Source organism: Cryptomeria japonica, chromosome 8 (assembly GCF_030272615.1).
Source record: "Cryptomeria japonica chromosome 8, Sugi_1.0, whole genome shotgun sequence".
In the NCBI taxonomy this organism is placed as follows: domain Eukaryota; kingdom Viridiplantae; phylum Streptophyta; class Pinopsida; order Cupressales; family Cupressaceae; genus Cryptomeria; species Cryptomeria japonica.
In genome coordinates this window covers 675,181,979-675,195,647 of record NC_081412.1, presented here as the reverse complement: position 1 = coordinate 675,195,647, position 13,669 = coordinate 675,181,979, and the positions used below count along the sequence as shown (strand labels likewise).

Below are 13,669 nucleotides of genomic sequence, written 5' to 3'. Positions count from 1 at the left end.
CTTGAAAGGATTGAAAAAACCTCCAAGTGGCTTATCACAACTAGCTAGCCCACATTCTTTTGTGCCACCATCTTTCTAAAAAGCAAATAGCCCATTTATTTCACATAAACGAGGCCCATTGAAAAAAACCCTTCAAGAATGAGGCAAGATAGGTTGCAAATGAAAGAATTTCTCATTGCACTAATGTCAATGGGCTTACTTTCAACCTTGTTAGATGACCATATTGCCAGGATATGGTGGTGACAATTGCCAATGCACTTACTAATTAGGAGTCCTATCTATGAAAAGGTATGCACCAGCTTACTGACCAAGGAGAAAACATTTGTAGAAGCATCATTCAGAGCAATCAAGGGGAAATGGACTAAAACAGGTGTGTATCATTTCTATTGGATCAAAACATTGTAAAAATAGACCATTAATCAATATCACTGTAGTGTCCCCTGAAGGGACAATGTTTTCGAAAGTAATAGATTGTGAGGGGCAAGTGTAGGATGCAACTTTCATTCACAATATCTTCATACAATCCAATAAGATGGACCCTAAAAACATTATTTAATTTATTTTCTTCACTTCTCATTAACTAAATTCTTGCAATTGTTTAATTAATTCTTTTGTCTGCACTTTCCTATAATTAAATAATTATTTTAATTATTTAATTAACTAGCTAAGTCTTCTATAATTAAATTATTCATTTTTCTAAATATGTTTCTTCTAAAATAAATAAAATCAATATTTTAGATGCTCAAATCTCCTTCCTCTGCTCATTTGGAGCTTCAAATTGGCTTCTTACTTGGTCTGGAGCTATTCGCTGGCCCACTCCAAACTCTTCACACACATTTGCTGCTGCAACAAAACATTCCTTTACTCAACACAAACTCATAACAAACAATCTTAAAAATTGTAGGGCATTTGATTCAATAATGGAGGGTACATATAGGCATATTTTTTTAGGCACCATGTATAGCCCACTCAACTTGATATTGCAAAATATTGGTACAGACATTGAACGGGTCAAAGAAATTTACACAAAAGCCGACATGATTCAAGTCATCATATGGCACAAACCACCTTCCACCTTCAAGACTTCTCTGGCTTCGAATTCTCGAAGGTAATTTAAATTTTATTTTTTTAGTATTCTTTTTTAAATTTTAATGTGACATATCATCTGCTTTTTTATATTTTAATTTGTTTTATTGTTTACAATATGTTAAGCTGTTGAAACTTGATTTGCATCACACACAATTGTCTTAAGATGACTTTTGAAGATTCAAGATGCATTGAGCGCTATGGTCATTGTTGTGCCTTGCACACACTCCCCATCGTCGACAGGGACCCCCTTTTCCTGGTTTGCCTCGTCGAGGCCCTGAGTAGGATTTTGTTAATTTCCAAAGAAAGGAGAAGAGGGAGAGAGAATATAGTATCCTGGAGCATAGTGAAAAGCTGAACCTGAAAGTTGGACTTGAACATGCCTATAGCCTATAGTCTCAATTAAGGAGCTGGAGTGTCACCACAAAAGGCGAAGCCTTTAGAATATCAAGGAATCCACCAAACAGCCAACTTAGGAGGCTTGGGAAACAACATCTAGGCTGTAATTTCAAATATCGCAGAGTTCGGGACTATATTGAAATGGTTGATGCTTGTAGAGAAGCAGAAGGTTGAACGAAGTGAACTTAGGGCATTTCAAGGTGAAATGCTTTTGCCCTCAATGCCCTATGCAATATCAAAATAGCAAAAGAAAAACGTGAAGGGGGGTCGCCCAGAATTGTGTTTGTGTGTTTTCAAGCAAGGCCAAAATACTTTTTATCAGATTTGCAGTCTTTGTGCTGCAAGTAGTTGAGTTTAATATAGATTAAAATAAATATTTTGTTGAGAGAAGTTGCAAATCTTTGTGCTTTCACTTGTTCTTAGGAGAATTTAGGAGTAGATTTTGTGGGAAATAGCAGTGAGTCTTTGAGCTTACACTACTTTTCATTGTTTTAAAAAAAGAAAAGAATAATGTTTTTCAATCTTTGAGCTGTCATAACTTGTTCTTTATAGCATTAGTGTAGAAAAGGGTAGATAGGACTTCACATACTCAAGTCTTTGAGCTTGATATGTCCCGTCCCGAAGGAAGTGACAGAAGTCTTTGCGTTTTCAGGAAACTTCATTTCCTTTCTCTCATTTCATTTAAAAGTGGTTATTGTTGTTTCTATCCAATCGCTGTCATTTTTTGTGAAGAGAAAAGGATATTGTCTTTCTTGAAAGAAGAAGAAAGATTGCTGTCTCATCCTATTTTATTTTTAAAGTTGTAGTTAGATAGGGGGAGCCTTCCCTTAATTAGGAGAGTTTTACTCACATGTTGTGGTTGAAACCACAATTTTGTATATTTCCCCAAGTGTACAAAATTTTCAACCAACAATTATTGAGCCCCTTAGTATCTTTATCACTATTTCCTTGCTTTTTTCGGCACTTGAACCAAGTCTTGGGAGCCAATAAACACACATAACTGCCCTGAATGACCAGCACTTAGATTATTTAGGATATTATGACAAATGTCAAACTCTATCAATGCAAAGGAGAGCGAAATGGAGGCAAAAACACAACATGAGCCTAGAAAAGAAAAGATTTTACAATTTTTTAGAAGAGTCCCAACAGGTTTATAGCTCTATTCACAAGATTTGTGCATCTACATGTTTTAATGTTAGCAATTTGAAATTTAAAAGGGACTTTATTGAAGGTGTACCATCCATTTTTTCAGCCATGGGAAGAAATGCCTTAAAAACAAGATGATAAATGCCATCATTTTCTACTCATCGTACTTGTAATATAGCTTGTATAGTTTAACATTCTCTATATTCCCAATCAATCATAATGCTTAGGCAAAATTCAACAATCAGTAAATATTAGTAGAATATACCTCCCCTTTCCAAATGAAATAAACACCATCACCTGCCTCACCCTCTTTGGCAAGGTACTCGCCCCGATCTGTAATACATAGTGTTAGATGCTCCCTCAAATCAATTCAAAAGCTTCCAGTAATTAGAGGAGACAGAGAAAAACATAACATTGAAGTCCAAGAATCACAAAGGTACCCAAATGGAACTCACAAATATAGCCAGCATAATAAGAATGAATTTTGAAAGCACCTCCTACTAAATGAAGTCTTAACGATATGGGAAAAGAGATGTCGAACAATGATTGTATTTCATTTTAGAATTGGTCATTTTTTCTGATTAACATTAGTAGATAAAATAGTGCCTTAAAGGACTTAAGCCTGCAATCACCAAGAATAGGACTCACCAAAATCTTTGAACTTGATCAACCCTGCAATTTTTTTCACAGATGAGCTTGGCAATCTTTGCAACAAAGGCATAGAACCTAAAAATTGCATCACTGTAACAAGAAACAATTTCAAAATTAAAAAGAGCCAAAAATGAAACAAATCTGTAAAAATAATCAAGAAACGTAATGCTAACAATTAATTGCAATTTGTTAACATGAAATTGTGCTTTCTTTATTTCAAATACACTTCACACAAATTGTTATATTTTCCCATATCAAATATGGCCAACTGGCAAGAACAAGGAGCTCAAAACACTATCATATATGTAAAATGCATAATTAAGAATGCAAGTTGTTTGCAGAAAGGAGTTGTGAACAACTAGAACCATGTAAGAATTGATGTCTAAGTTTCTGAGGCTCTAGCTCTATTCAACCATGTCTAGCCCCATGTAATGTCACCGTAGGAAGGAACACAGGTAGAGATGAACTGAAAAATGACAAGAAAAATTGATAGCTTTATAAACTAAGACCACAAAGAAGGTTTTTGTCAACATCTGATTGCAAAGATTCATTTTATTATCTTCAAAGTGAAGGTGGGTCCAAGGAAGACAAAAAATATCTTGAAGTGGCTTAGACCTGTTGAGACATGGACCAGCTAGGACTCGAACCTAAGACCTTCCATACGCTGTTGCAGTGCTCTACCACTGAGCTACTGGCCCCTCTTGGACCAATCCATCATCGGTCCGGGTGTGGCTTATTTCCAACACCAACAACCCCCCTTAAGCCACACCTCTCGTGTGCTTGGGGCTCCTAACCTGGACCTGGCTCTAATACCATGTTGAGACATGGACCAACTAGGACTTGAACCTAGGACCAGAGTTCCGTGACTCGCGGCGAGTCACGCGAGTCACGCAAGTTAGCGGGCCGGGTGACCCCTGTCGGGTCACAGTGACCCTGACCCGGGCTCGGACGGGTCAGAGGGCGTGACTCGCCTGACTCGCCGAGTCAGGCGAGTCATTCCCTGACTCGCCGAGTCAGGCGAGTCATTCCCTGACTCGCCGAGTCCGAGGGTCGTGACCCGGCTGGAGTCACTTAATAAAGTGCAGTAAAAAAAAACATAACATTTTTAATGACTTTTTTCGCCATTTCCCTTTCTTATAACACCCGACGCCTTTAGAAAATAATAAAAGTATTTTTGGGCTCGCGGGGCGCTGCCCCTCGACCCCGCCCTGTATCGCGACAGGGAATGCGCAAGGGGCGCTGCCCCTTGACCCCAAGTTGGGGGCGCTGCCCCCAAACCCCCGTTGAAAAATATAGGGGGAAACCGCGCCGATAGAAGGAGGGAAAATCTAACCTCTGACTCTGATTAGGCTCCATATAACAACACAACTTAGAAATCTTGGTAATTGGTATTTAGATTTAGTATTTCAAATTTCCTATAGTCTCATTTGAAAATGTAATTCTTATAGTATAATACTGTCATACATCTTTTCAAAACTAGTTTTTCAAGTACTATATGTATATGTATAACTATATCAGCACCACCACCCCGCCACCCCCCCCGTCGCCGTCCCCCTGCCGTCCCCAAACTTAGGCCCTTGGTCCCCCCGTCCCGGAAACACATCCCCTCGTCCCCAACACCTATGGCTACTCAGACTGGCACATCACAGGCAGAGACTATGGCTACTCAGTCGTCCAGGACCTACCTTAGACGCCTTTCTAGGAGGCAGATAGACGAGGCTGAGCCAGAGCCTGAGCCATAGACTTGTTTTTGTTTACACTTTACAGTTACATATATGTTTGGGAACATTTGAAGTCATGGATTTTATATACATTGGACAACATTTATAACTCTATATATCTATGTTTTCTAATTCCTTCAGCTACAATTTACATTTCTACGCATGTGATGAATGTATGTTTATGTATGTGATCAAATTAGCTTCTATTTGATGATGTTATAGTGTCTTTAAGCTTAATTCAATAATGGGTGTATGAAACAAGTTTTAAATCGTTAAAAATCTCTAAATTTCAAGGGTTTTCTTATTTTGCCGAGTCGTTGCCGAGTCATTGCCGAGTCCGAGCCGAGTCACGAGTCGAGTCAGCCTTGCCGAGTCAAAGCCGAGTCCGAGTCTGGGAACTTTGCCTAGGACCTTCCATATGCTTCTGGAGTGCTCTACCACTGAGCTACTGGCCCCTCTTGGACCAGTCCATCGTCGGTCTGGGTGTGGCTTAAGGGGGGGTCTTGGTGTTGGAAATAAGCCACACCTGGACCGACGATGGACTGGTCCAAGAGGGGCCAGTAGCTCAGTGGTAGAGCATTCCAGCAGCATATGGAAGGTCCTAGGTTCGAGTCCTAGCTGGTCCATGTCTCAACAAGACCAACTACTATCAATAAATTAAGGGACCATTAGGGTTATGTATTTAGAACAAGAAGATTGCTATGGAATATTCCTCCATTGGGATTGTTTATGTGAGATTAAAAAGTTGATAATGTTTTAACAATTGAACAAGATCAAGACATTGGTTCCAATATCCGTTAATGTTATACAAAAATTGTTGCAGACTTTGTTTCTGTAAAACTAATATGGAGAAGTTTGGATGCAAGATAAAAGATGTGTATATTTGCTAGTAATAAACTAAGAAAGAAAACAAAAATGTTATTTCTTGAGATAAAATAGTTGGCCATCTGTAATGTCCCATTTTAGGAACAATGAAATATATCCACTAAATTGCAATATGTTAACAAATGAACAATCAAAAATGAATAACAAGACAATAGATAAATAAGAATAATTACAACTTCTTGAATTTCTGATATGAAGTCTTATTTGTATGCACACGAAGATGATAGTGATCTTAATACAACTTTGTTTGCTGTTCTTGATTCATTATCCTTATAAACATGTTGTTCCTGATTTGTTATCCTTATAACCATGCATCGAATTGTGTATAAGTCTGCCTATATAAGATAGATTATAGGCCTTGAAACTTGAATGCTCTTCCTAATAGATATCCTTATAATTATACAATTCTGTCATGAAGCCTTTCCTAATTTATGTACTTGAAACATATGCCTCCATGTTATAAAATTTTGTTGCTCACTTGAGCCCTTTAAATAAGAGTAATAATAAAATAAAATCTTCATACACAACCTATTGTGACGTTTTCACACATCGCCTCATTGCAAATGGAGACCCCCTCTTTTTGGCTGAATAAACCATATCTTTTGCAGTCTGTGTCGTCTCTCAACCCTAAGGAATCAGTTATAAGGTTTTGTTGGTATGGATTTTGATCTTTGAAGGTGATGAAACGCCTAAGCAGGGAATGGATTCTTAAGGAAAATACAGCCTAGACAGGATACAGTCTTCATATTGTCATCAAGTCAAGAATTAGGATTTTGATGTATTGAGAAATGCATTGTGCTTATTGCTTTATCCTTCGAACTTTGCATTTTGCTAACGATGAACTTGATTGATTCTTGTACTTCACAACGTTTCCTTGTCTTTTTCAGGTACATTGCGGGGAGCAAGACCTTGGATGCTGAGAAGAGGACATTGTTGAGTGGATCATATCATCATCCAAAGAAGAGATTGCAGTGATAGAACAAAGAATGCACATGCAAAGGAATGGAGTGATGGATATTTGGCTAAGTGTCAAGATAACCCTAAGAACTGATATGAAGAAATGAAAGAGAAACAGCCAAAATTTGGCTAAGTCTCAAAAAATTCCTCCCTAGGGGTGCAAATGTGCTCCAGATCAAGGAATTCAGTGTTTGGATGAATGAAGATGATTTATGCTAAGTCCAACAGCAATTTTTGCAATCTCCTCAAGTCCCCAGGTGTTTTGGTGAATTTTGGCTAAGTCTGCAAGTGTTGTGGAGAAATTTAGCTAAGTCTAGAAGCTTGTATTGTCTATTTTAGGGGATTTACCCTTCAAACTAAGAAATGAGATCAATAACTTATAGTTTTGAGAAATCTGAACGAAGTAATGAAATAAGAACCCTTCAAGGACGCTAACAGTGAAATTTGAGCAAATTCTGAGAACTTACTATTTTTAGTAAGTTTCACTATGGCCCAGATTGGCCTAATTTTGTGCTTAAACAAACTTACTATCTTTAGCAGTGTCTATTTTTAGTAAGTGTCATTGTGTCCCGGTTTGCCTTAATTTGATGTTTGGAAGAACCTACTACTTTTAGTAAGTCTATTTTTGGAAAGTCTATCTATGGCAGCTGGCAATACATTGACGGCAGAGCATTCCTGAATATCTAGTTCTAAATGCAAAAATGTTGAAAAGTCTATTTTTGGAAAGTCTATCTATGGCAGCTAGCAATACATTGACGGCAGAGCATTCTTGAATATCTAGTTCTAAATCCAAAAAAGTTGAAAAGCGAGCAGACAATCAAAAATTTGGCTAAGTTTGGAATTCTTTCCCAAAATGGAAAAGGCACGAAAAGTCTATTCTTGGGCATGAAGGAATTCGTCCTTCATTGAAAATTCCTTCACTACCTCAAAATTACACTCAAGGACAAGAGGAGAGCGCATTTCTTTGGTCAAGGAGGATTTTCCTTCCTTTGCAAAACCAAATTTCCCCTCAAGGACAAGAGGAGAGTGCATTTCCTTTGGCATGATTCCATCACTACCTCAAAATTACACTCAAGAACAAGAGGAGAGCGCATTTCCTTGGTCAAGGAGGATTTTCCTTGGGGCAAAATTCCTCCACTACCTCAAATTTGCACCCAAGACAAGGAAGGGAGCGCATTTCACTGGTAGAGAAGGATTTTTCAAAAATGCCAAAATTCCTAAAAAATGGCCCAAAAGTACCCCTGTACTAGAAACACATCATGTCATCCTCGTCCCTTAAACTTCGTGGAACATAGGTCTTGGCTCTTAACTCTTCTTCTAGTTCATCAATGTGTTCAAGCAAGCAAGTGATAGGTGAGGGAAAACCTCATCCCAAAATCCTTATGGTATGTCTGAACAAATCCATAGGCATATCAAGCTATAAGTTTTACCCTCAAGGTTGCCTTATGTTTTGTTGTTGTTTTTGGATGTTTGATAATTGGAACTTGGTTGGAAATCTGTGTTGTTTGGTATTAATGATGTGGAAGGTGTTCAAATTCTTTTGTTTACTCTTCTAGTTTTGTAATTAAAAAATTATATTTTTATGTTTGGTTAGACAAATTAATCTAATAAGAAAAATGAAACAAATTTCATCTATTTATTTGAAATAAAAAAATTTAATCTACTTCCAAAATGCAACGCAACTCTTTTCTTTTTGTGTTTTTAGAAATAAATGAAAGACAAATATTAATTATAAATAAATAGCTAATAAAATACACTAAACTAATCATACAAAGTTAATTCGTTTAGTGATGTGTGTTACCGAAATCATAGCCTAGTGTCAGGGTGTGGGACGGGGTTCAAGTCGGGTCCGGTCCGGCCTTAGATGCGTTGCGGGTTCGAGATGGTGGTAAATCGATGGTTACTAGAAATCGCATAGTTACATGAAATCACCAGTCACCAAAAATTTGCTACTCTATCCACCGTTCTTTGTGCCCTTTCATTTCTAAAAAATATGTTCAATTTCACTCATCTCTATGCATCCCTTCACTTATCATATTATTTTTAAATTCTATGTTCCATTTCTTTATTCGCTTATCTTTAATAATATTTAGTAAAATAGGCTTTTTATTTATTTATTAATTTTTATTTTTTTTAAATTCATATATATAATATAATATATTATAATAATAATAATAATGATATATATATATATATATATTCACACAGGGACGTACCCGTACCCGTACCTAAATTGGCAACTTAGGTTTAGTGCAATCAACCAACTAAATAAGATGGATTAATTAGATGCAACTAGCTTTAAGCTTTTCTAAATAAACACATTACCATTCAATTGCTTTTTCTAAAAAATTGCATCTTACAAGATAATTAATGTCTAGAAATCAAGACAAATCCTTATGCAAGCAAAATCACAGCAAGCGATAAAATTCTTTTGAAAGGGAAAACAATACTGTTAGTTTATTTTTTGTCTTAAATAAATCTGATTTTCTTCTAAAGTTTGAATTTACTAAAGATCTTTCTTGTGCTTCTTCCAAATTTCCTTTCAGATGTTTGCAGTGGTTCTTTCGGAAGAAATCTGATGCAGAAGATTTTCTTTGGATCTTACGAATAAGAAATTTTAATGTCGTAGGAAAGGAGGATCTTCTTTTACAATAAAAATAACAAATTCTGTTCTTTGAAAGTAGATGTCTTATTTTGGTTTTTTGATAAATATGCAATAGCAATGAACACAAACAATAGAAAACAAAGAAATAAAAGAAGTACTAGTTCTTGTTCTATCTTTCCCCACTCTAACAATTCATATATTAACAAAAGAACAATAATTGATCGAAATGACAAAATGTAGAGCTAGATAGACTGTAGATGTAGAGCAAACTTTGAATTGACAATAAGTCCTGAGAATCCCGTTCTTCAATCCTCTTCTTTCTTGGCTGCTGACTGTAGGTAAATCTACAAAGGTGAAGGAAGAAGAACACCAGGAGGAGCTCAGGCTTGATGGTGGCTGAACGTGCCAAAAAAAAGACTGTGGATCCTCACAATACTTTGAACCTGCAAATATCAATATTTTGGATCCTCACAATGACTCGGATAGATTTTTTTTTAAATGTACAAAACAAAATCACAAACATAAAACATGGATCTAAATTGGGTTTAACTAAAAGAGGAACCAAGGAAGAACTGAAAGAAAGTCAGGTTTTGAAAAGAAATCGTGTGTACAAACAAATTGTGTGAATTTGCCACTTCGCACAAGATCGTTGCTTTCAGTGGTTACAAATTCACAAATTGACTAGGGCAAAAGCACAGGCAAAAGCTAAAATACCATGCTGACATTTCATTCACCACAGCAAAAGTCCAGAGGCACAAGGAATAACATTTTGAAGGAAAAATGCGAAAAAAAAACACAAATGACACAGGGTACAAACTAGGGGCATCTAGAGGATTTCAAAACCTTGACAAATTGGGCATGATTTCCAAACCTTGGCAAATAGGGCATTAACTTGGAGGCACATATCAGCTGCCACACAGTTATTTAATTACAAGATAAGTTAAAAAAAAAATTATGTATTCTTATTCAAAATACTTTCTTTTATTTAATTAACAGTTAAAATAAGTAACAAGCTCTGAAGTACTTTAAAGTCAGTCCTCATCTAGTTTAAAGGCCTTGTTGCACAGACCTTAAAGTAGTAAAAGTTTATTAATGTTTTAAATACCTTCTTAACCTTCACATATTACATTCGTCTCTTAAGATAAAGAACTCAATTAGAGTAAAATAAACTCAATTTTCACTATTCCTGACTGAATTTCACCTCAGCCATGGCCCCAGATTATTGTGGGTCCAGATCTAAATCTATTTAGATAAAAAGAGAGCACTGATATATTTTCATTAGAATGGAAACACTCTATATAACAGTGTAAGGGTGCATGCGCATAACATTTTTATTTCTTTTAAATGAGGAATAATAATCCTTCAATGAAAGAACACATACTTAGTTACGAACTGCCAAAGATCAAATTCTAAATGGAATGAATTTAACCAAAATTTGAGGACTAAATAATCAATTCCTTAAAAGAAAATAAATTCCAGTTTAAAAATGCCAATGCTTCATATATCCATAACCAACATTTGATGAATACAAAATCTTCTTTAACAGGAGACGAAATCGCATACATTTAGTCAAAATTTGAGAGGGAGAGAAATTACTTAACAGAAGGAAAAAGTTTGTTACAAGTTGTACAATAGTCAAATTCAGATACTAAACATGCATTTATTTAAACAAATTTTGAGGAATTTGTCCTCCCAAATTCACTTAAAGTCTGTCAATAATCACATTCAAATCACAAATACATGACAATATTCATGTGAATTTGGCAAAATCAAATGCCAAAATTACTTCTATTCAACCAGAATTCAAGCAAAACAGAAAGAAGAAAAACCTTCAACACAAAAGATGTTGGCTAACACTTAAAAACTGCCGGTTATCAAGTTCAATATTACATATATAGGATATTCCGTCAAAACCTACGAATAAACTAAGTTAAAGAAGGCGAAATTTCGTAAAAAGCAGTCCAGTAATCAAACTGAAAAAAAATTCAACACAAACTTATTCGTTCTAGTGCGAAACTAATTTGCTCTAAAATGAGGTAATACAAGATAATTCAATGAACGCCAACGGTAAATTTACGCAAAAATCAACAAGAGGAGAAGTTCTATTAAATTAACTTTTACAAAAGAGCATTCAAAGCCTGCTTTGTGTTCCGTAACATACCTATTTCAGGGTTCGGCTTCGGCTCCTCCTCCATGTTACCTTCAGGAATCAAACTCAAAACCTTTTTCAAGTTCGAAAACACACAGTGCGTATGTAATTGAGCTCGAACCTCAACAATTAAAAAAGCAGGCGCCGAAATACAAGTACATATATAAATTTATTTTTATTTTAATGTGGCACGTGCTTGTCAGATTGTCTAGATATAATGACGATTATGGGTCCCGCACTTTAATAATAGTGCTAGCTTTTTTAATTTCTTCTTGCCAACGTCTAAGAATATTGGAACCCTAGAATCATGAGGAGAAGGACTAGAAGATAAGCATTTGAAATGTTTACCAAGTCGAAATCAGTTTTTAAGGGGTCATTGATTTCGTTATTGTAGTTTTATGTATCGTCTTTTTAATTATTGTTATTATTTATTTTGATAATGGATTTCTCCATTTTTTTAACATAGTCACCGTCATACTTTTTTTCTTTTCTTCTCTTCTTTTTTTCTTTTAAAGAAGAATGGATCAAACAATACATGTACCTAAATAATTAAAAATATATATATTATTATAGTTATGAAGTGGAATTATATACTTATTAATTTAAATTAATTGAAGTTATAGTGATAATTATTGTAGAATATCTTTTATTATCAAAATAATGGGAACTTAACACTTATTAACTTACAAAAAATTATTGTAGAATAACATTTAAAACAATACAAAATATAAATCTTAATTTTTTCTTTCTTTTTTTTTTTTTGATTGGTTAAAGGCCAAAGCCAAAAATTTTATTAATCATTAATAAAATTTACAACACTCCATTCATGCGGGTGCCGGTAGGAAAGAGTGGAGGCGAGAAAACCTTCGGCCTTGCCCGGGACCAAAGTCCAGAAAAATCCTACAACTATAATATATAAGAACAAGATTTTTGAAAATTACAATAACGCCCCGGGCTAAGGGTGATCAGGGTGGGAAGATATTTTATTTCCCTTACAAGCCCCTTTTAACATATTACAAATATCAATGCTCTCCTTGTGCCCTGTCTTGAGTTTGAGCTTTGATTTAATGTTGTTTATAGGTCGTTTCAGCATAGCTATCTTCCTTTCTTTTGTTTAAGATGGCCTTGCTCACCTTGCATGATTAGTTTTCATACCACTTGCCAAGATTGTTAGTAAAATTTAATTTTCTTATTTCAAATACTATATTTTATATTCCAATCTAGGATTATTCCTCAGCCATTTATCTAATTGGATCTGTCATTCCAAAATTTAAACAGAGAAATATAAACAGAGTGTTTTGATTTCCTACTTTAGTGTTTCTTAAAACCTTAACCTCATTTATCTACAAGTGAAAAGTAGTTGATATGATACATTCATAAACAGAGTTCATAGTAATTCCCTTAAAAAATGCACCTCAATAGTTATGAACCACTGATTTACTTCCTTTTGTTTTTGTATCAGGATGCTATCCCCAATAATGGATGATATCCAGGATACAATAACAAAAGGGAATAAAGGGGATTCTGTCATGCCTATATCCGTGTCAAGCTAACTCACACAGCCATGTAAAATCTATACGAAAAGGGCAATAGATAGAAATGGATGAGTACCATGGCAATATTTAACTTTAATTCTCACCCAGAATATTCTGCATGCTTGCCACTTATTACCCGTAGTCTATAGAATGTCAGATAATCTTCCATATATAGATAGCACAGCAACAAGTGCCATACAAGTATATTTTAACAACTTGCAAAAATAATAGATCTTGCAATTGATGCTCTTGCTTCATATAAGTCTACATATATAGATGTCGAAGGCTTTCATTGTAGACTTTATTAACAAATCCCTTCCTGATTATGTATCCACCTATATGAGTATATACAAATATATATATGAGCATATACAAATGATTATATTCATATATATGAGTATATATGAATATATATGAATATAAAAAATAGTGTATGAATATATCGGCCAATCCTCAATATATGTAGGAGTATATGAACAAGAACAACAATAGTAACTAAAATGAAAGGTTAGAGCTACTCTCATGAAATGGATAT

At 35.2% G+C, this 13,669-nt stretch overlaps 1 protein-coding gene and 1 non-coding gene across 4 annotated transcripts in view; one reads left to right on the top strand and one right to left on the bottom strand.

Moving 5' to 3' along the window:
* Window positions 1–11,919, bottom strand: part of LOC131032376 (acyl-CoA hydrolase 2) — a 256,053-nt gene extending 244,134 nt beyond the window's left edge. Inside the window, exons 1-4 of one of the 3 annotated variants that reach the window (XM_057963330.2) lie at window positions 11,612–11,917; window positions 9,721–9,893; window positions 3,280–3,372; window positions 2,897–2,964 (exon numbers count right to left, since the gene is read on the bottom strand). In XM_057963330.2, coding sequence (XP_057819313.1) covers window positions 2,897–2,964; window positions 3,280–3,372; window position 9,721 — 162 coding nt within the window. In that variant the 5' untranslated portion in view covers window positions 9,722–9,893; window positions 11,612–11,917. Of the gene's footprint in view, window positions 1–2,896; window positions 2,965–3,279; window positions 3,373–9,720; window positions 9,894–11,611 lie in introns of all 3 variants that reach the window. The other 2 variants (XM_057963331.2, XM_057963329.2) reach the window with 2 other exon arrangements.
* On the top strand, window positions 5,558–5,629 carry TRNAA-AGC (transfer RNA alanine (anticodon AGC)). The gene has a single exon. It is a non-coding gene; the product is annotated as a tRNA-Ala (tRNA).
* Window positions 11,920–13,669: the final 1,750 nt, after the last annotated feature.